At 36.3% G+C, this 23,860-nt stretch overlaps 1 protein-coding gene across 4 annotated transcripts in view; it reads left to right on the top strand.

The window, feature by feature from the left end:
• The window catches only part of NHSL1 (NHS like 1), a 167,523-nt gene that overhangs the window by 43,357 nt on the left and 100,306 nt on the right, over window positions 1-23,860 (top strand). For 2 of the 4 annotated variants that reach the window (XM_081944371.1, XM_081944369.1), the window contains exon 1: window positions 7,620-8,421. The exons of the other annotated variants lie outside the window; for them this stretch is intronic. In XM_081944371.1, the coding sequence (XP_081800497.1) occupies window positions 8,220-8,421 (202 nt within the window). In that variant the 5' untranslated portion in view covers window positions 7,620-8,219. Of the gene's footprint in view, window positions 1-7,619; window positions 8,422-23,860 lie in introns of those variants that run through there. 4 annotated transcript variants of the gene reach the window in all.

The following is a 23,860-nucleotide window of genomic DNA, read 5'->3' as shown; positions in this document are numbered from 1 at the left end:
ATAATGGCCAGAGTCCATTATGATCATAAGTTAAGTAGATGGGATTCAGTCGTTAACCTGCTTTACTTTCCACACACAAGGTAAAAATGGACAGGTCATTTAAATTTGTTTGGGAACAATTTGCTTGTCCTTTTAAAAAGAAATTGCCCAATACTCTTAATACTCCCAATACTTTCCTTTAAAGGAAAGAAGTACGGGTAGTTGTTTGTGTTTAAAACATTGCAGAATAGCTTGCCACAAAAGATTTTTTTTTGGTGAAGCCACGACCTCATCTGTACCCTAGCTTGAAAAACACATGGGGCAATAATATACTAACTCATCAAGAATTTTCAATGTGGCGCTTTCTTTTTGAAATATTGCTGGGGGGGAAATCTATTCTGGAATGAAAACAAAATCCTCAAGAGGGATCAGATCAAATGTAAATTACTAGGCTATGTTGAAGTGGTTTGGAATCAACTTCTTATTGAGGACGAGGTCACTGGCAGGAAATAAGCTTTTAAAAAAATAATATACAATTCCATATTATTACTACAAATATAGGCTTCCAAATATACCTCTACTAAAATTACAGAAATACAGGATAGATACTGACTGCTTGTTGATTCTCTTCTGCAAATGCCTCCTAAATCCTGGTTGTTCCACTCAATTCCATCAGCCAGACCTCTGCATTTACAGCCTAATCAGGTATCGTGGGATGGGGAGTTAAATTGCTAAGGGTGCCAAATATAAGTTTCTTGGCCAAATCTCAACTATTTTATTTAGCGAGACAAATATTGCAGACACTTTATTAATAAAGCAGTGAGAATGAAAAGTATTTATTATTACAACCTTAGTTCCCACTTTGCAGATGGGGGATGTTATGGCCATAGGTGGGCTAGAAAAATTCAAATGCCCAGTCGACACAAACTGTGAGTTCACAATTGGTTAACAGTCAAAACTACACTATACACAATTGGGGGAAAATGCCTTTGGCTGTGTTTCATTGCTATGCTTTTTGGAGGCAACAATTAAGCTTGTTCATTGATAACTCTTATGGCTTCTGTTGAATAAATGTTTTCCTGTATTCAAGACAAATTCTATTAACAATCTAACAATGAATGGAGGATTCTTTTTGAGAGAATGTTTAGTAGCCCTAATTTTCTGTACAAATGTGGGATATGAGAGTTCATGTTCACTCATGACAATTATTTTTTATTGATATTGATAGATCAGATTATGTATTCATATTGTGAACTGAGCTGCAAAGACAAAAGAGAGAAATTAAAAACTTGAGCAAATGAAAGGAAATTTTGAAGAGATTCCCTGCCTGCAGGGTCATTTGTTTCTGGTGACCTTATGAATAAAGGAACAGAGAAACACAATTTCCCCACAAATTCATTTTTACAAATTCCCTTTTCAACCTGCAGGATTGTTTCAGCCCTGGGTTCAGTTCTGTCTTCAAGAAGGTTTTAGAAAAATGCAGTGTTGTTTTTTAAAGCAGTGGATGTGAGTGAAGTCAGAATTTACTCATGACTTTTAAAAGAAAGGCACTTTAAAAAAAGATATTAGAGCAAAAAATCTTCCTACTTACTGTATGCTCCTAGAGCTAACATTTTATCTGCTATGTGTTCCCTTGTACTTTATCCCATCCCATTCTATATTCTCCACTATTATTATGCTTATTTACTGCTCACATTTTTAAAGTTGTTTTAGTTTACAACTTTTTAGACACTTGGAGGATTAATTATTTCACACTGCCATCTTGTGGCTATATTTTATGTTTGTACTATAGGGCTCTCTACATTAGAAAAATGAATGTCACGTCTGATACAAGCATAGTTTTAAAATATTTATAATTATGCCTTTAAGACAAGCATCTAGTTAGATAATTTTAACACACTAGTACACTGACTTGATTAGATCTGTTTTATTCCATTTGCATTCTTTGTGGATTGAATCAGTGGAAAAAGAAGGGAAGTCTTTATTTTTTCCTTCTTATTCCCATATGCAGTTATAGTCCACTAATAGGAATTTGTAACAAATAACAGAGGAAATAATTGTTCATACTCTCAAAAATTGCATGGAAAAACTATCTGATTTTACAGAGAATAAAAAATAGTTGGATAGGACAGTTTAATTATAGAAGTGGACATACTTGAAGAATAGGATTTTGCTAGGCTTTGAGCTTTGATATAAACTCTTAAATTTTTAGTTATCTATACATTATTTTTCATAAAACAGTGTTTGAATATTTGTAATGTTGGTTAAGAATTCAATATTTACAGACTATTACTACATTTAAATGACACAGTAAGCCATAGGAATTGCTTATTAATTTAATGGCTGAGTGATTTAATGGAAAACAGCTAACAGCCATTTTTTTTTCCAGCCTACTGATTTTTCTACAGGGTTCCTAATTTACTTATGAGTATGTTTTCTGGTTAGCAGGCCAAAAGTATCCTACACAAAACTCAAAACAAATTTACATATGGCTGATCATAGCTGTGTTGTTTGAGGTCAACAATTAAGCTTGCTTAATTTTGATGAGGACAGTTCCAAAGGCATAGAGTAGTCAAATATATATGTCCTTCTGCCATTTGTGGTTCTCTTCATTCAGTTCAACTCAAAATTTGGATTCCAGCTTCACTTCCTTAGCCAGTTGACTGAAGGCAATTACGTATGTCTACCCGCAAGCAAAGGAATTTTTCCCCTAACCAAGAAAAAAATGCAAAGAGCAATTGACAGAGAGGGTTATAACTATTCTGCCAAGTAATTGCTTAAAACATTGCTTCCTACCTTTTTCTTTATGCAGTTCACTAATTTCATCTGGATCTAACAAGGATCACCAGGGCTTCACGACTTGGTGCCTGGGGCCATCATGGTGAATTCCCAGATATCACAGGCACCAATCTTGCAAGAATGCATGCCAGAGATCAACATCTGGCAAGACTTGGTGATCTTATATGACAAGAAGTCGGGAATCATAGAACTAAAGAAACCCTCCTTCCCCCTTGCATTTCTAAGAAACAAAAAAGATAAAAATTGAGGGCTTTCAGACACTTCTTTGAGATGAGGTCACTATCTACAAAAACGTCTTCACTTCGCTTACTTCTTTTTCTGTCACTTTTCAAGGAAAGAATGGTGGGAAGCATTCAGTTCCCTATCAAAATTAGACTTCAGCAGAAATTAGAGATGAGAAGACCTCCACTGTCTTGGAATCTTCAAAGCTGGAAGCAAAGTATTTTGCTAATCTTTAGATAACATGCCCTTTTCATCTTGATGAGTATGCCAAGTCAGTTTGCTGTTCACTGACACGTTTTACAAGGTTTTGACGTAAACAAACCTTCAAAGTGTAATATACAAGAGGAAATCCTTCTTGCAGTATTTTAACTTTTTTGGAATTTTTTTCTAAAATGTTAACCTATTTCTTAGGCATGATTTTATCAGGCAAAATGTAATGTTCTCTTGTTTCTGACAAAGTCTCACCTCAGAAAAATGGTTGATGCCTGAGCAGAAGAGAAAGAAGATTCTCCTAATTTTCATTATTATTTTCTTTCTGTGAGAAAAAAAAAGAGATATTATTTTACTATTGTCTCTCAATTTTCTTTTTCTTCTTATATTTTGAACAAATTATTACTGCATACTGTAAACCAGTTTTTTTAGTAGGGGAAAAAAAGACTTTCAGTCAACTCAGAACAAGAAACTTTAGATATTGGAAGCTAGTAAATTTGCCTCCACTTTGTCTTTCTTTTTATTTAGATACTGAAAAGAAAATAAGCTTTCCTACTTGGTTGTTGTTCCCAATTATTTCTCAATTCTTAGTTAACGACTTCTTTTCCCAAAGGAAAAAAAATGTTTTTTTCCACCCTGGCAGGACAACCTATTTCCAATTGGTTCTTCAGATCATCCAAAGATGCCTCCATCACCACTGTAATTGAATCCATTTTTCCTGTTGCTGGTCATCCTCTTTTTCCGCTTTCCTTCCATCTTTCCCATTATAGGTGGAAAAGATCTATATATATTTTACAAGAGAAAGTTCTTCTCACATAATATTAATATAATTACCATAATAGTTGTTATGTTTACCACTATATTTAGTTTTTTATTGTGTTGTTATGTTATTACCATTCAGGATGGATTTTGTTTCTTTTGTATTTTAGTATTTCAGCTTAAAAAAAAACCTGTAGAAACTGGTCATATGCTAAGCCCGGGTCGTCAATGGCCAGCTTGACGCCACTTCCCAAACTGCTGGCATGTTTCCGTTTCACATTGGATTGAGGACTGAAGCCACACCTCTTCGCATTGGGTAGACTGGGCCAATGCCTTACATTTTCCAGGACAGCCCCATGGGCCAGATCCGACCACATTGCAGGCCGAATTTGGCCTGAGGGCCTTGAGTTTGACACCCCTGTGCTAAGCCAGTCATGAGTGAGTTTCTCAGTAATGGGTCAATCAAGCTTTTGAAAAATTCTCTTTTTAGTTTCTTCCACATTGACATCCTTCCAAAATGCCATTTTGCTTAGCTTTGTCCAAAGGTAATATGAATGTGCTTCCACCATTTCAATCGCTTCCTTTATTATTTTATTTTAGTAGTAGTAGTATAATAGATTGTGGAGATAAGCAGTTGGTTATTTACTCAACTTCTCTGTGGTGCAATCTTACTTTCCCAGCCAATCAATAAAACTTGATGTATCTGTCTTCCCAGCATTTCTATAGAAAATATAATTTATTTCCAGAATAAATATAAGAAATAAGAATAAAAAGTTACTTCTCCATTGATTATTATAGAAAATTGAACACAATACTATAAAATACTTGTGTATGAAATTCTCAGTTGATTTTCATGGAATGAATATATTTTACTTTATAATATCCAACTGGGAAACAACAATTAATTGAACATATAGGTAATCCCTGGGTTACGAGCATTCCGTTAGTGAACATTCAAGTTACAGGATCAGCACAGAGGTGGGTTGCAAATTCTGGAGTTACCTGTTCACTCGTGCCCACGACGCTTCTGCACATGTGCAGAAGCATCTCAGCGGGTGGAAGGAGCCTCCCGCAACCACTGCTACCAGTTCACATGATCTGGGCCGAACTGGAAGCAACCCACCTCTGGATCAGCACCCCTAGCATTTCTGAACAAGACCCAAAATTACAAATCTTGCAGCTCCACAACAGATGTTTGCCCTTATGAACAACTGTAGAGGGTCTGCAACATTTGTCCTGCCAGCCGAAATGGAACTTCTGAGGGCCGGATCCGATTTAGAGAAACTCAGTTCGACCAGCCAGAAGCCTTGCCAAGTATGTTGCTAGCCAAAATGGAGCCTACAGGGGTTGGATCTGCACGCCTCCCCTGGATCCAGCATCTGGAAGCTCCATTTCAGCCTGAAATGGCCTGGGAGTAGCCCTCGGAGGGCCAAACAGCCTTGGAAGGCTAGATAAAGCCCTGGAGGCTCAGATCCGCCCCCCCCCCCCGGAGGCTCCATTTTGACCTGCAATGGGCCGGGGGAGGCCTGCAGAGGCCCAAACAGAACTGCAGAGGGTCGCTTGAGGCAGGACAGGAGACTGCTTGTTAGATCTTCACAAGGTAACTGACCCGGGTAGTTAGGGGAAGGAAGCAATTTGGGCCAGCATGAGGCATTTCAGTGGGTCGGGGAAGCCTTAGATGGTCTTAGGCAGGTGGCCTGTTCCACCAGTAGGCCCCACATGGCCTTCCCCACCCTGAAATAATGTGTCTTGCATTAGATTAGAGAATGCGTGGGCAAAAGGGAGTGATTTCGTCCAAGGTATGAGATTTACTCCCATGAATCCTTGGATTACAAATGGAATGGGCAGGCTCCATTATATTCGTAACTCAAAGACTACCTGTAGTTGACTGAAAATCTAGTTTCTGGCCAATGTTCTGAAATTTAACTAGAAAGTTACTTCCATTTTCCCATTTCTTTCATATTCATTTAATCTGCACTTTATTAGAATATAATTCACACTTCCAGATGTATTACATACTGTGGTCAGTGTAATTGTATGAATTGCATGGCTGGAATTATACTAATAGTTCAATTAAGTATTTATTTGTCACACAGCATATTTTCTTTTGCATTGGCACGTGAAAGAAAAAAATGGAAGTCGGAGATGTATGTACTTTTCTTCAAAGCTAATTCAGTATAAATACACAACCTATTCAATTATTTACCAAAGACAGTTGGCTAATCCATTGTTCAAGGATTTGAAAGTCAGCTGATTCATAGGTAATCTGATACAATACTTAGCTGTTTGATTCCCAGACAGAGGGTTGTACCTTATCTTTTCATTATGAGTCAGGTAACCATAACTTTTCAGGGAAGAAGCTTTGAAAGTCCTGCTCAGCTAGCTTTTCTTTAAGAAAATATATTTCTGCATGCTAAAGCAATAATATGGTTTAGGGTACATCATTTATTCAATAATCAGTGACACATTCTGTTCTTTATACATTGCTAGCTTTATCACATCAGGAAAGTTGGCAGGAAATAATACTGTGCAAGTGAGTTTCCAAAGATTTCTGCAAATAGATTCAGGTGCTCCCAGAGTATGTAGATCTAGAAATGTGTCTTACATTTTCAATATATCTTCAAGAACTGTCCTTTTGTACTAGTTTTATTATCTGAAGTCTTAACATGCAATTGTTGTTATCATGATCCTTAAAAGCAGAGAAACTAAAAATGCATTGGACTTTGCTGTTTTTTATTTTTGCTTTTGTACATTGGCTTGTTTCTCCCTTTTTACTATTGTTTTCCTCCCATAATCTAAGAAATGTCCAACAGTGGACCCTGATGTGAGGAGTTCATTTGTTTGGTCACTTTATTAGCAAAATCTTAATCCAATGATGAATCCTGAAATGGATTAAAGTATAGTTTAGTGAAGCATATAACTAAAAAGAGATCATGAACTTTAAGCCAAGTAATTTCTGTAGCAATGTTAATGGTAAGGAGGGACACTGTCTCGATCAGAAAGATCGGCAGTTCAGCGGTTCGAATCCCTAGCGCTTTGTAATGGAGTGAGCTCCCGCTACTTGTCCCAGCTTCTGCCGACCTAGCAGTTCGAAAACATATAAAAAATACAAGTAGAAAAAATAGGAACCACCTTTGGTGGGAAGGTAACAGTGCTCTGTGCGCCTTTGGCGTTTAGTCACATGACCATGGAGGTGTTTTCGGACAGCGCTGGCTCTTTGGCTTTGAAACGGAGATGAGCAACGCCCCCTAGAGTAGGGAACAACTAGCACATATGTGCGAGAGGAACCTTTATCTTTACCATTATTGATGGTAAGAACTGAGCAGAAAAAAAATTGGAGTCTATTTTAAAAACTTACTGACAATTCCTGTTCACCCTATCAATAAAAGTAGTATTAAAATAAGCTACTTTTTACATGTCTGGTTTTAGAAAAAAGAATTGTCATTCAGTTACTGACCCTTTTAAAAAAAATTCTCTTTGTGTAAGTCAACTGAGATGCCATTGTGTTATTTTACTTCTGTTTCCTGTTCAGAAGTTTGAACTGTTGTTAGCTCTGCCGTGGAAGGGAGGAGTTTCTGTCTCTATAGCTGCGCCTTCAGGAGCGGAAGCCTATCATATTGCACCCTAATCCTAATTGATAGCTATAGCCAAGCTTATTGTTAACGAGAATCGTTCTGGAGAGCCTTCCCTGAGCCTTTTCGTTATAGGCAAAAAGCTACATGGCTGGTTTGGGGGAATCAGAATGCCTTTTCCGCAGAGAAAAGAGAGAGTTGCGGTAATTTATATCCTCCTCGCCTGGCAACTTGCTAACAGCATGCATTTTTTTCTGATCAAAGGAGCCCTTGCTTCCTCTACGTAATAGGAGGGGAGCCTGAATTACAAGCACACTGGAAAGAAGAGATGGACTTTGGATGAAAGCTGGGAGAAGCCAAAATCTTGTGTATTTTTCGGGATTGTACTTCGACACTCTCCTAATCTGATTTCCTGGAGGTTGTTTTCAGCGTGTCAGTCTGTTTTCCTTGCCTCTATTGTGTCGCGATTGGCAGCTGGGAAAGTACTGTGGGCAAAAGCAGAATTAGCCACTTGGTTTTTTTTGTTGTTCGATTGAGTTTTAAAATGATCAAGTGTGTTATTTATTTTAAAACGCGTACACGCCCACGTTGGTGGTAAAGGAAAAGGAACGGGAAGATTTAAGAACGTACTTAATCGTTGTATGTTGCATTTGGGGATTATTATTTTTTAAAGAGAAAATGAAACAGGAGAGCTCCTCAAAATCACTGCGGTTTAAATCTAATCCAGGGTCCCTTTCACGTGCTGTAAGCTGGATAAACTTCTCTACGCTCTCCAAGCAAACAAAAAGGTTATTTCGCAGTGATGGTGAACTCACATCCATATGTGGGGACAAAGTGGAAGAGTATGAGAACTGGATCTACAGACCCCAACACAGAAATGGTGATGGTTGTTTTTATACTTAATCTAGATCTCATCATTTTAATTATGCTTTGTAAAATCGTGCTTCATTGTTCCCATATTCCTTTTCATTTTCTCTACAAGCGTCTCTGTTGACCTTCTGGATTCTGGGGCGTTTCTTGATAATGCAACCTGCTGTTTTATTGTACCCTTACAAAATCATTCTTCCTAAGAGGCTAGCCTATGAAAACAGGATTTTCGTTGCTGTGCTTTTTAATGTGGCAGTTTGTTATGACAAAGGATTTCTCTGACATTGCGTGAGGAGGGGAGGGGAACTGAAAGGTAATGGGCCTAAAGATAGAAGACAGGGAAAACGTTAATTGCAAAAATTATTCAGTTATTTTTGGAGAAATAATCAGTGCTTATAATAGGTATATGTGTAACAGGTGTATGCAAAGCAAACTGTAAGGGTTTTTTCTTGCGTCACCTGTGGATGAGGTTTAACAATTTCTGGAAGGTGGGACCCTAAGGAACATGTATTTATTTATTTAGTATTCTGATAAGTGTATTATGCCAGCAATGTGCTATACAAATGTCTTTATAATTTGATTGGAACTTTTGGCTTAGCTTCACGTGATATTTATTCCCTTCCTAAATGTGTGCAGTACTTATGTGGCATTCTGGCAAAGAGGAACTATTAGCTTTAGCTAGAATTGTTTCGAGACAGGAGCAATTGTGATTCATCCACCTTTCTGAAAAATATACAGACACATCCTTGAAGTCCCCAGGAGTTGAGTTTGACCTGAAAATGCCTTTACCTTTAACTCTATTTCTCAACCTTCCTTTCTTACCAATGGCTGTGTCATTTTTCCCCACAAATCAAAGTATTGTCTACCCATGGGTACTCGCGTGCCTCATTTCTCATCTCTTATAAAAACATGATCAGGACTTTGTTTTACAGCATGTTAAAGTAATAATTATCCTTTTGGTAAGTGTTGTAGGGACTATAATAATAATCCAGTGAGCTAGCTATTATACCATTAGAATTTATATATAAGTACAAAAATCATAACAAATAATAGACTGTATTGGAACTTGAGCAGTTATGTATATTTTACTGGAAAAGGCATGATCTTTTTTTGAACATTGAGAAAATCAGTCACAAATGTTGAAAGAGCACTTGTGTAAAAAAACTCATGATAGCTTCAAACTTCATAGCGTGGGAAAAAATGAGGATGGGTATGCATCTATTGTTTTATGGCACTTGACTAGAAAACTTACTTATGAGTTCTTGTTTGGATGCCGAATTTGTTTTGTTTCCTGCTGTGGCACCCTGCTAGGGACCCAAAGATCTTCCAGTAAAAGTAAATGGCTATTCAATTTCTTCTATATTCAGTTAGTTCTTTCCATGGTGCATTTTCTCTTGCTTTGAAGCTCTGTTTAAAAGAGATGAGACTGAAAGGTAGTGGGAGGAGGCAGAGAAGAGAAAAAAAGACTTGGCTAGACTAGGTTAGCTACTGTAAAGTAGCCTGCATTTTCAGGTCTTCACTCCTAACATTAGTCAAAGTCTTCAATGTCATTTGTAAAAGTAGTAAAAGAATTGAATAAAAACACATTTTCTAAATTCTCCTCTTAAATCCAAATGTGTTGAGTCAGCTAATCTTCTGGAAATCATATACGAAATTGAAAAGTGAATTTTACAATGGAAAATCTAGAATTCTGAAAAATTAGAGTGATAATTGGTCAAATCTTTCTTTTAAAAAAAAACTTGGTCATTTAGAGGGTAGATTTGTAAAACAAAAATTTGGTAATTGATATTAAAGCAATTTAATAAATAAATAAATTCTGAAATATAAGGTTAATATTGTTAATATTACGTTAGTAGTCCTAACCTTTATATATTCTGTACCAGGAACTTCATAATAGTCACAGCATTAAGATTTTTTACTTTTAGTCCTCTAAAATTCATGACTCGCTAAAGCCATATATACAGTACAGGTAATAATAAATTTGACTTCAATTTTTGAAGTCCATGCATGTATTCTATGTGGACATTTTAAATTCAGCATTTATTACAAATGTCCATGAACACACCTGGAGTTTACATTGCCCTGTACACTGATTCATCTCCAGAAACTTGATATGTACAGTATGAGTAATATTTCCATGTTTCCACTGATGATTGCTTTATAAGGTTTGTCTATGAGCCCAAAAGATTTATTGGTTTAAGAGCTCCAAAGCAACTCTGTCATATTGTTAGAAACACTCAGAAGTGATTGCAGTTGCAATAATTTCCCAGTCAGGCAGACTAACCTTTGGACTAGAAACCGGAGATTGCATAATAACTCCAGGTAGGAGTGTCTGGTCTGAATAATGTGAATAAAGCAAATGTATGATGATTTCTTTTTTGAAAAACAACTATGAAATCAAGATTCCACTTCCTGAATTCTGATTACAAACAATGTAGTAATATATCAGTCTTGGATAGGAATCCTTAGGCATAAAGCTCGGTTATTTGTAAAATCCAATGAATTACTTTTCAACCCTAATATTTGAGATTTGTTCCAAGAAACGGTACCAGAGATTAGCGTGAGGAAAATTTATTTACAGAATACAATGTAGAGACATGAGTATGACTTATTTATATTAGAAAAAGGACCAGTATGCCAATTGTTGAAATTAATCTATTCATATTTTTGAACAGTTCCTTTTTTCAAAACTGTTCATTGTAAGACCCTTATTCTTGAAATGCCTGGACCTCAAGTTGAACTTCTTAAAATTATGAAGTAAATACGAAGAGGCCAATACCATCCTTTCTGAAACATCCTTTCTTATGTTGAATGTGGCTAAAAAAAGCAAGTTGTCCTTAGTAATTTGTAACCCATTTTGTTTCCAAGAGTATTTCAAAAACTAAAATGAATTATATATTTCAGCAATTCTGTGGTTTAAACTTAACATGTAGAATAGACCCTGGAGAAATGCTGGCACGTCAATGTTCTTATTTTGTTTTTTTTTCATAACTGTTCTACGGGGTATTCAGTTAAATTATCAGGTTTACATGAAGTTGGATTGAAATCAATTTGGCTTGCATGTAAGGCTAAAAGTAGAAATCTAAGGAGAAGACATTTAATCAAAATGTGCTAGAAGCTGCAGTACCACAAGTGTGTTACCCAGATGTTATTTCCTTGAAGTTTGTTGCTTCAGTATTTGAAATTTAGCATTGTATGCTGCTCAGAGTTATTTTCTTGTGAAATGTTTAAACAGCTGATCCAGAACACAATAATGCAAGCACACCTCTCAGCTACACCTTTTTCCAGTAGGCTTCTGGAGGACCTCCTTTGTCATCTCTAAAAACCTTCATTGGATGGCATCAGGTTTTAAGAGGGACTTCTCTCTAATTGTTTTTGCCTGTCTCACTAGATTTATATAAGAAGGGAATATTTCAGGTTGTAACTATTAAAAAGTGCCATTTGATGGAAGTAGAGAGACCTTTCCTGTCTTAGCACGTGCCCTTATGGAACATGAGATTTGCACAGCCCTTACATTTTGTAAATCCTTAATGACAGGATGTCTCCTTGGGAATGGGGTTTGGAGGTTGGGTAAACCTATCAGTGTGATTGTTTGTTTTCATATGGTTTAAGTTGGATTTGTTCATGGGCACCATTATTTTATTAGTAATTGTTTTTGTTTTGGCTTTTAATACTACGTTGGCTGATGAGAATGAAGGTCAATAAGATTGGCAGCTATATACGGTACCTTGATTTGAGTAAATAAATAGTTAAAATACCACACAAAAGGAAGCTTTGTCTTTTCATGCATCTATTATATTCTGGCAGTGTGAACTGATTAGATTTTTTCTCACAATTTTGCTGTACTTGTGCTAATTAAATAGTTATGTCATCAGATCATTGGCAGCTTGGTAAATTCCAAAGTTCTGGTTTGACTTTAGCAGCATTTCTTGGATGCTACTTGCTTCAGTATGATTTCTGAAAGTCAGTTTGAATTAAACGTTAATTTAGGATAAAAAATAAGTAATGGCATATATATTATCAGAGTGGCCACAGGTAATAGCTTTTCAGGAAATAAGGAGTTCTTAAAGATCAAGAGAAAAGATGTGGAAATTTTGAGAGCATAGAAATAGAAATGTGAGGTTTATCTTTCAAAAGAAAATACTATTCAGTATTCAGAGAGACACGATGGCCTAAATGATCCCTTGAACTCTTATAATTCAATGAAATTTATTTTATAAATTTATAGAGTTTTCATTTGGGGGGGTCTTTCTATGGGATTGTGTAATGTTTGAGCAGCTTTGGGACTGAGTGATACATTCAATGTCCAAACAAGACCTTTCCACACATAGATTTTGGACATTCTTGGATAGTCAGGTTGATTTATGCTAAAACGACTCCATAGCTGTATAAATTATTATCATTTTCAATAAACATAGCTAAACTCTTTATAGAGATTCTTTTTCTTTTTTGTTTTGTTTCTTCTTTACTTTGAATTAGAATAATTTTTAGAAGGTGATTCAGTCCAGTAGTTAGATCTGTACAAGTTATTATTACATTTGGGTTTCTCTTAAATTGTGGGTGATAATCATGTATGACAGAGGTGTGAAACTCAAGGCCTGTGGGCCGAATCTGGCCCATGGGATGCTTAGATCTTAGACCCACAGGGTCACCCTGGAAACAACAAAGGACCGGCCCGCGGTGCCTCTGCCAGTGAAAATGGAGCTAGAGAGGCTGCAACAGCCTCCTGCAACTCTGTCAGCGGTCCTCCCAAGCTCCGTTTTTGCCGGCAGAGGGTTGCTGGAGACTGTTGCACCCTCCCGAGCTCCATTTTCGCTGGCAGAGCACTCGGGCCACCACAGGTGCCCCCAACACAAATGACATCGAGCTGGCCATGCCCACCTTGGGCACTCTCATTCAGCCCCCAAGGTCAAACACAACCCTGATGTGGCTGTCAATGAAATCAAGTTTGATAACCCTGATGTATGAGCACAAAATTTTGACAACTGAAGGGAAAGATGTAGAAATACTGACTTGTAATGCCATAATAGTATTGTTAACTTCTTATGGTTTGGTCCTATGGAATTATTATCAAAACTGTTTATCCCTATGTTAATTTCTTTATTATTCCTTTTTACATTGAATTATATTTTGAAATAAAAAATAAAATTTGCTATGTATCAGTAATTAAAGTTAATTATAAAAGGAATCTCATTAATTGAAGTACACCAGAGCTGAGTTTGTGTGGTAATACAGAGCAATCTTATGATATTAATTGGAGCACTCTTGAATATGTACATTCAAAACCTACTGTTACATGTATAGAATATCTTGCCACTCCTTGAGTTTTGTGGAAGTTTATCTTCTAATCTTCCAGATAGTCAATGTGTAGTGGTTAAGTGCCAGAATGGAAACCATGAGACCGTGAATTTTAGTCCCATCTTGAGCAAAAATCCAGTTGGGTGACCTTGGAAGGAGCAGTCGCAAACCACTTTCAAAATCTTGCAACAAAACTGTAGTGACTTATCCAGGTACTTTCCATAAATCAAAAAAATGACTTGAATGCACCAAATTATATAAATATATATAATTCACTATATGGTTCTCTTATCATATTCAGATCACTCCGTATTGACTTTGGAGTTCCCTCCAGCCACTCCTTATCACAGTGAGAAGGGATGTATTACTTTGTTATTCTCAGGCACCTGATACATGCTGTTGAATTTCAGACAGAAATGGGGTAGTTCCTGAGGCTCTGGTGCATAGATCAATGGGACCTTGTTCACTGTCTGGAATGAAGAGATGGTAACAGCCATCAGTCAGATAATTGCTGTAAGAATTCTCTCCCTTCCTAGATCCTGAAGAGCTGCCTATTTTTCAAAGGGATTCCATGAGGTGGCAAAAGAGATACCTAGAATTCAATTGAAAGAAAATGAAGAGTAAACCTCAGCAAGCGCAGGAAGATTACTTGAAGTAGTTAAACATCATCATTTTTCCACTCTTACTGCAACTAGATTGTCAGCTGTGGCCTTGTATAAAGAGTTCTTGGCATTTCTCTGATAAAATTGTTTAATTCCATTCTTAGCTAGTTTCCAGTTTGCAAATCCTTGGTTATCTGGAAAGAATTCAATCCTTGTGGTCCTAAGACTGTAAGTGCAGCCATATTGTATTAAATCTATGTTTTTTCCAGTTGGTTAAAGCCTACTTGGAGATGATGTATAGCTGGATCTAGTAGTGGTAAATGGATTTTTGAAATAAAGGATATTTTCTCCAGCTTTTAAAGATGCAGAGCCCACCTACTTCTTCAATAAATCATTCCAGGATCCACTGATACTGGATAAATTGTGTCTTGTCTCTAACCTTCCTTTTTTTTGGGGGGAGGGGGGGAGATTATTGAGAATGTAGTCAATTAACTGCTTGAGAGTAGCCTGGAAGAAATTGATTACTTGGACCTTTTCAGTCAGGTTTCAGAGTACAGTAATGAGATAGCATTGATTATGCTTATAAATGACTTCTAACAGATTTGAGGTTCATTTATGAATGAATGAATGAATGAATGTTATCTGACTGCTTGAAACCAACCAGGCAACTTACAGAATTTGAATATTCAAAGAAAATATAAATCAAAAGAAATTAAAGGTGATTAAAAATGCAAAGCTAGCAATTATAAGTTTCTAAAAGTGGTGTAGCTATGTTAAAAGTAATCCTCAAGAGCTTTCCAGAAAAATTACGTTTTTCAACTGCTTCATAAAAGCCATGAAGGTAGGGGTCATATGTGATTTAGATAACAAACTGTTCCATAAAAGGAAAGCTGTTGCAAATAATGCCCATCGTTGGGCTCCCGGTAGGCAGGAATCTCATATGGCAGTTGTCTGAGTAGGATGACCAGAAGCTATTAAGTTTCTATTGAAAACAGCCTCAGCTGTTTTCCTTTCCAAGCATTAATCTGGAAGGTTAAACTTCTCTAAGTGCACTCAGCGAACTGGTTGTTAAACTGGTAGGATCCCATCCCACCCTGCTAAAAGGTACTAATGGTGCAATCTGTCAATCACAGTTTATTTTATGTGTGATCTGTGATTTAAATTTAACAATAATCCTGGCAATGTAAATTGAATTAAAGTGTCATTGTACAGTATAAATAAGTTTCAATCACAGTTTCTTAGTTTAGATATAAAAGAAATTTCTATTTCAAAAATAATATTACAATTTACAAAAGAATGGAGGATAGTATTTTTTTAAAATTAAAATAGTATAATTAGGGCTTAGTCATGTTTCTGATATTAGATTGGGACAGAAATATCCCTAGTTCAGCATCTTTTGGCTGTATGCTCCAAGCTCCAAGAATAGGCCACACTTCTTTGAAGCTACAGAAATGGGCTACAGCTTGTCCTAGAAGTTGTGCAGTGATTGATCTCTGCCATTTTTCTAATTCAAAGTTGGCACAAAGAACTGACAGGTGTTTGGCAGGCATGTAGTTTAGGCAGATGGAAATCCTGCTGTAAAATCTGCAATAGTGTAAGAAATATTTTGCTTTCCCCTCTCCTTCTTCCTTCCCTCCCCTTTCTCTTTCTCTCTCTACCCCGTGCACGGACACATGCACAGTCTGAAACACTAGTAATTGCTTAAAATTCCAAAGTAATAACTACTTCTGGTTTGCTATCTGATACCATAATCACATGGATAGTTTAGATAATTATGTTGTATTGACAACTAATGTTAACTTGGACATGCTGAAACTATAGGCTAGATTTATAGTGGTTTGCAAGAGTATAATCAATTTGATTTAGACTGTTATAGTGAGTTAAATTTGGAATTTGCCCGGAAAAAATAAACAAACTATAGAATCAGTATTAGTACTATTTTTATACTTTTTTATATAGCTACATTAAAGTATAAAGTATAAACCTTTTAGTAATCTATCACCTTTTATTAAAATACAACAAATGATCTCTTTGCCCCTTTTTCATCTATTATCTATAATCTTTATAGTGTCATCAAAAGCAAAAAGTCCATTAAGGGTTACTGAGAAAACAATTTTCAACATTAATCTAATAAACCAACTTCATATTCCTTCCTTCTACTTCTAATAATCTTGATCTTTAATTCCCTCAAATAATATCCTAGAACTTAATTTCTTTTCAATTTTTTTGTCTCACAAAATTTTTAACACTTTAACAAACCTTTTTTGTAAACCCAATATTGAAAAATTATCCAGGTTTTTTACTGGTTGGTTTCTTATGTCTATATCCATTGTAATTATTAAGATATCAGCCGATTTCTTTTGTATGTCCAATGTAACATATTTTTTTCATATTCTTGTAGCTTGTCATTTTAAAATCATTTTCACATCAGTCACAATCTAGTCAGGTAAAATATGTTCCTCTTCTATAATTTTGATATACAGTCTATCTATAGAGGCAGACACTTCTAAAATTAATTTCTGGATTCATTGTTCACAAATATCTATCAGTACATCCAATGTTAAAGTATTTTGTTCCATTCTGTATTAGTAAATAAAATGTAAATGATCATCTCCTTTAATTGTAATCTCTAGTATCTAACTTTCAAAGTCCCACCAGTGGTGGGTTCCTACCGGTTCAGCCCGGTTCAGCCGAACCAGTAGTGGCATGCTGGTCTGGGTCGCAGAACCGGCAGCGACCCAGGCTGACCATGCCTCCGAAATGGTTCCCTGGTTGCCGCAGTTGCCGCCACCATGTTGTTTTTGAGTTCTGTGCATGCGCAGAACTATTTCTATTGAACTGCGCATGTGCACACAGTGAATATCCAGCACATGCGCAAAACGCTCCCACGAGAAAACCAGCATGGCTAGAATCCACCACTGAGTCCCACCCTAACATTTTTTTAACCATTCAATACAGGATTTCTACATGTAAAGGATTCTTAAACTGTCATTAATTTCAAAGTCTTATGTCAAATCAATTTGACCTTTAATCCGTTTGTAACTTTTGAATTCTAATCACCATTTTTCTGTTTATTCAAAATATTTTTTAGTTCTTAAACTTGTATTTAAATTTTATTTCGCTTAGGACTAGAAAATATTTACCCAGTGCTGTAAAACCTGCCTTTGTGGAGGTTCCTAATAGCTAAAAAGCAGCTAAAAACAATTTCTGGAAGCAATTAAGAATTGAGCCTAGATGAATCTTATGTCCATGGAGATTATGTTATGACTGTAAACTTAATCGGAATCTCAATTGCCAGTCATCCTACTTCCAAGCCAATCACAAAAACTTCAGTTCCTGCCAGTGGTGGGTTCCGGATCCCGTTCCAACCGGTACGGTTGGAACGGGCCCGGTGGCGTCCACATGGATGTGTGCTGTGCGTGCATATATGCGCAGCGCATGCATGCATCTTAGCACCTCTGCGAGCCTCCACGATGCTCCAGCTGCTCCTTGGAGCGTTGGGCGGGTGTTGTACGTGCCATGCGTGTGCGTGGAAGCACGGAAGCCTTAAAAGACAGGTAAGGAGGTCGGGCAGGTGGGCGGGCCCTCCGGAGCACCGTACCAGAATGGTATCCGGTGCTCCGGGCATGTTCCGGTACGCCCGTACCGGGACATACCGCCTACAACCCACCACTGGTTCCTGCAGTCCACTCTAAGGAGTCATAGTTTGGAGTACACATGGGCAATCTCGCAATCTCTCCTTTTTCCAGAGAGATATTGCTGATCAGACTTCACAGTGTTGCTGCTGACCTCTGTTGCAATGCTTTCCTGACCCCTTCAGTGACATCTAGTTTTCCATGAATCCTCACTGGAAGTTAGTAGTACTGCTTTTCTATCTGTAATTTATTTTAAGTGTTGGAAGGAAGGAATAATTAAACTTTTAGCAGATTTCAGCATTCTTGGAAAACTATTTTCAACTTGGGTTAGTGGATGCTTTCTTTGTTTCATTCATACAGCCTTAAGAATTATCACATTTGGCCAATTCTGAATTATGTCTTTTTAAAGCAATACTCATGCACACATAATTTCTGATCTAGTTGGTATTATCGGCATTCTACTTTTCCCCCCTAAGTTCATAGCTTAATATTTTATGAAACTCAGTGCTTTCCTATTTGGAAAAAAATTGTTTATCGTAGAGTAGAGATGGATGAGGTTTTAGACTGAAGTCAGCACTTGTGACAAATAGCAGACAGATTTTGGATGCAGAAGTTTCTAATTATTTTTCCTCACTGTGTTCTAAATTGCTTCTAATTACTAGGCTCTCCTGTGAGTTACCAAACCTATTTATCTGGGAGCTTCTGCCTGCATACAGTATATTTTGTTTCTCCTTGTGTAAGGGTAGGGTCTAAGTAGATCAATTTCCCATTGTTTTAGCTTTTTCCCTTCTCTTTTCCTGTTTGTTTTTCTTTCCTTTTCTCTTCTTCATAAAGCAGAATCTCTTTGAATTTTCAGAACTCCAGTTTTCAGGAAAGACTGACTATAAAGAGAAAGAAAAAGGAAGGGTAGATCAAAAATTTTCTTCTAATTACTGTGGATGAAGCAGCAAGTCTGCTGCAAGTGATAACTTTAAAAGAAAGGGTGGCCTTTTTAAAATTTCAGATTAAATTCCAAATTAAGGAAGAATTTTCAAATCATTTTTAAGTGAGCACTATATGTAGCTGAAATTAGTCTTATAGAGCAATGAATTACGAAACTCAGCTTCATTTTTCTCCGGGAGATTGGCCTTTTATTAATCCCAATTCGAAAGTGCTTTGGGAAATCATTTTTCTAGCTGATGAAATTTAATATATTGCAATATGTTACCCAGTTATCTCTGATGCTTTGGTTTGAAAAACGTGATGGCCTTTTTAAAAATTACTCCAACATGTTATCATTGGCAGAAACTCAAAGGCACCTTAGTAGAAAAAAAATATTAGATACGTGAAAGTTCACTCCTTCCCTGGAATGTTTTCCAGCACACTCATTCTACATGCATGCACATAGACATTTGCATATTCATAAATCTTTGTGTGTGTGTATATGCGCGTGCATATGTGTGTGCACTGAATCAATTTTGGGGGAACAATTCTCCCATTACATTAATTTGTTTGGGGCAAGAAGACTATGCAGAAGCTTATGGGTATGGTTTGTGTATAAGAAACATGGGTTATTTATTATGTCAGTTTGTGTACCTGGGAATCTAATTCTGCACCTGGCTAGTAACACTAGACAACATACTGGTTTCTTTGCTTGATAAGATTATTAGTTTGCACATTTGTTTTCAAGAAGATAATATTGAAAATCTTGTCTCTGAAATATGAATTTTATAATAATATTGTGCTGGGTTAAAAATAAGTTTATGATAGATTTCAGTATATCCAACAAACTACAAAGTGTAAATTAGCTTTGGCCATTTAGGTAAATATATAGTTGTTTGCTGACATTCTACATAAATGCTTGGTACTGTGTTAGTGTAATTTTATATAATTAAATGTACATCCTATCGATTTATAATTAAAAGAATATATTGCTTACAGCATTAGAATACTAAAAAGTTAATTGAACACTGCAGGAGATAGTAGCAGGCTCGGTTATTAAAATCCAACCAGAGAAATCAGTATCTTTCTGAGTGAAATATTTTAGGAGCAACAGAGGAGTAGAAACAAAAATTAATTGCCAGAAGTAACTTTAGTTTGGGTGCAGCCATGGGTAAGACTTTTACACACTTGTTATAATCAGTCTAGTCTCAACTAGATTTCATTTGACATGCATTTCATTCACCCGCGTCAAACTTTAATAAAAATGGTCCTTTAGGGCATATATAGGATAACAATTTCACAGAAAAGGAACGTTGAAGAAGGATGTTGTAAAAAAAGAGCTTCTAAAGTTGAACAATACTGAAAAGATTATGTAAAGTGCTTTGCAAGCATAAAAAACAGTGCAAAAATTTATAGAGGCGGGTATCCAATTTGACTATTAAAGCACAATTCCAAATGCCACAATTTTGCAAAATAGTCATACACAATATTTTTGTAACTCAAAAAATTTACCAAACGGAATCATGAACCACATAGACTTTGAATTACGGTATTTTTCGTTCCATAAGACGCACTTTGTCTCCCCCCCCCCCCCCAAGTTGGTGGAAATGTTTGTGTGTCTTATGGAGCAAGTATTCCATCACAGACCACGAAGTGTATTAACTCAGGGTCCCCAACAGTGGACCAGTGCTGGTCCTTGGGTGAATAGCAGCTGGGCTGCGGTGGTTGGGTCCTTTTACAGTGCTGAACCCCCCTCTTCTGTCTCTCTTCCACAGTGCAGGAGTCAATAGACAGAGCTGGCACATGAGAGGACACCTATCAGTGGTCCTCGCAGGCTCCACCTGATTTTTTTTCTTGTTTTCCTCCTCTAAACCTAGCTGTGTCTTATGGTCAGGTGTGTCTTATAGTGCGAAAAATACGGTATGTCGTAACTGAACTACTAGCCCATTTAAACATTATGAATATTGTTTATAGTTTTTAATGAACATAATAAATAATTTATGTTTCTCTTTGCTATCAATTGCCACATTTTATGGTTACTAACTTGGTGAAAACACTGTGCGGTTGGTTTTTCTAATATGCAGATCCAGTTCATTATTAAACACATAGTGATGTGCATCTCTTCACCATGGGTTAAGGAATCATACTTTCAAATTGGCAGGCCTGATCTAATGATTACCAACTTAAATCATGTCCCCCTGCTGGAACATAACTCATTCGAGTCCAGTAATAAACTTTGCCTGATTAGCTGCACCTGCTGACATCCCCAGGGCAAAGAAAATACTTGATTGTCATTGGTATAAATCTGAAATGATAGCTGCTGTCCCTTTTCTTTATTTTTCCTTGTTTGCTTGTCTTGACAGAATGAATCTTTGGTTTGATGGGGACCAGTAAATATTTTTTTTTAAAGAAAAACTGTGACAAAGAGATTAATGCACTATTTTAAGGGATACAGTTAGCAGTTGCTTGAATTGCTACTTGATTTTTATTCTTAAATTTTTCTACTTTTTTCCCCTTTAAAAGCCATTAAAGATTTACTTAAGAAGCTCTCTTATTGCAAAAATGATATTTTTTTTAAATGTACATCTGCCATAGTTTTACATGGGGAACAGCTACATTTAAATGGCTTCATTTATCTGTCGCTAATATACGTCAAATATTCTTGCTGATTTTTACAAATATGAGTAGTCAACCATGGTATAACAGTTTACTGTCATCTGTTGCCAAATAACATGTACCCTGAAACTCTGCAATACTGAATATAAAAGTACTACCAGGAAATCTGACTTCTATCATGACTGATTTGTATCCTATAATAGGAAACTGCCCTACTTAAATCTGAGTAGTATAATTTGAGTAGTGTAATTTGTGAATTCACAAAGTAGGATCGGAGGCTGACAACCACTAGAATCCTCTATAGGTGAAGTTAAGCTTAATTTCAAATATAAGTATAAGTATAATCTTTATTGTCATTGTACTTAAATACAACAAAATTGGTTGTATATAACCAATGCAACCAATATGATATAACCATCGTTTATAAATTTCCTACTTGAGACATATCACAAAAGGCAAGAAGCAAGTTACATAAATATAATTTGGATATAAGCTTTGGGATAGCCAATTGTCTGTTTTCTGGGGGTTGCTTGCTGCCCTGGAAAGCATAGATCGGGGGGTGGGGAGATAAGTGACAGTGGGACTGTAGGCTGTCCCTTACCGTATTGAGTTTCATGGTTGGGAGGACCCAAGCCCATATATACCATATGTGTATGTATGTATGTATGTGTGTGTATACATACATACATACATACATACATACACCCATGTTATGTAACATAAATGAATAAGTTGAATTTTGCCCTGTATTGTGTATGTAGCTGGTGTGAAAGAAACCAAGTTCAGTGGGAAATTATAAAAAATTAAATCAAACTGTTATAATTTAGCTAATGATCTTCATTTACTTGCACTTCAGTCTACTTATTTGTAAAATTAACATACAATACTTTATTCCTTGAGTGTGATAATTTACTGCATTAGAATGTCTTCATTAAAAGTTAGTAGCCATCATTTCATCTTGGAGTAGTGAATTCCACAGGGTAATTATGCATTATCTGAAGAACTGCTTGCTTCACTCTGTTCTAAATCTCCTTCCAATTATACCTTTATTAGTTCTACCATTTTGCAAGACTGAGAAAACACTTCTCCTTGTCCACTTTCTCCATGCGATACATGATTTTGTAACTTCTATTGTGTGCCTATTTCTAACACACTTTTCTTCCTAAATGTTCTAATCTTTTACGTCCATTTTGGTTTCCCTGTATTCACTTTTTCCATCTCTGTTTTTTCCGTTTTAAAATGTGGCTATTGGAATTATACACATGCTCCTAGTGCAGAGGTACCATACATCTGTATAAGGGCATTACAATGTCAGGCAATTTTATTTTCACGTCCTTTCCTAATGAAGCCTACAATGGAATTTGCCTTTTTCATTCCTGCTGCACACTGAGTCAAAATCTTTACTCAGCTGTCCACTATGACCTTAGCATTTTTTCCCTGGCTATTGGCTGTCAGCTCAGACCTCATGAGTTTGAGCCCTAACGTGTATCAGTTTGCACTTATTTAAATTGAACCTCATTTCTTGAACTGTTCACTTAGCTTTGAGAGATCCTTTTGGTAATTTTCACAAACAATTCTTGCCACTGTGAAGAGTTGATAATATTCACAAACTTGGCTGCCAGGTCACCATTAAATCAAGATAATTTATGAACAAATAAAAAGTAGTAGGAATTCAGATCTCCTTATTTAGTAAGGTGTTTGGTCTTCAGAAAGTGGTCTGTACTATTTAACCCCTTGCCATAATTCGTGTTAATCTGTATATTTCCATTTTTTCCTGCTGCTGTTCTTCATGGTTTTCATTTGCCCAAAACTGTAGTTTCTTTTTAATATAAGGCACCTTTCTAATGTAGTAATCTATTTCATCATATATGCTTTTTTTAAATCCAACTAACTGTTTTTTGAACACTACGCTACTGGATAGTAATTAGTTTTACTCTATTTTTCTTTCTTCTGATGCTTAAATATAATACATTTCAGGAATATGCATGGTCATGCATTGTAACCATGTACTAAATCTTTCTTAAATTTAGCAGTAGCAGAATAATTTTTTTATTTTACTTGTATAATAATAAAGTTACTTTTGGTAAATAACACAAACATAGGGCAAAATCCTGACCCTCTCAGTGCAGAAAAGAACACAATGAAGGATGGGAAACAATTACAGATTATTTTCTATTAATTCCTGTTCCCTTTCTTTCTACACACTTTCATAGTTTTGTCTTTTATACAAATTGGGTTATTTGGAGAAATTCATTTTAAAAGAGAGCTTAAAGATTTCTCTCTTGACCTGTCACAAATTTATGAGGCATTGCCCTTTGTACGTCCTCTAACTTTTATTTGACTTGCTCTTGAGCTTATTTGATTCATGACTGGGATTGGC

This window comes from Natrix helvetica, assembly GCF_964273705.1.
Source record: "Natrix helvetica genome assembly, chromosome: 2".
NCBI classification, from domain to species: domain Eukaryota; kingdom Metazoa; phylum Chordata; class Lepidosauria; order Squamata; family Natricidae; genus Natrix; species Natrix helvetica.
The sequence above is the reverse complement of the archived record's forward strand: the minus strand, read 5'-3'. Positions and strand labels throughout refer to the sequence as shown.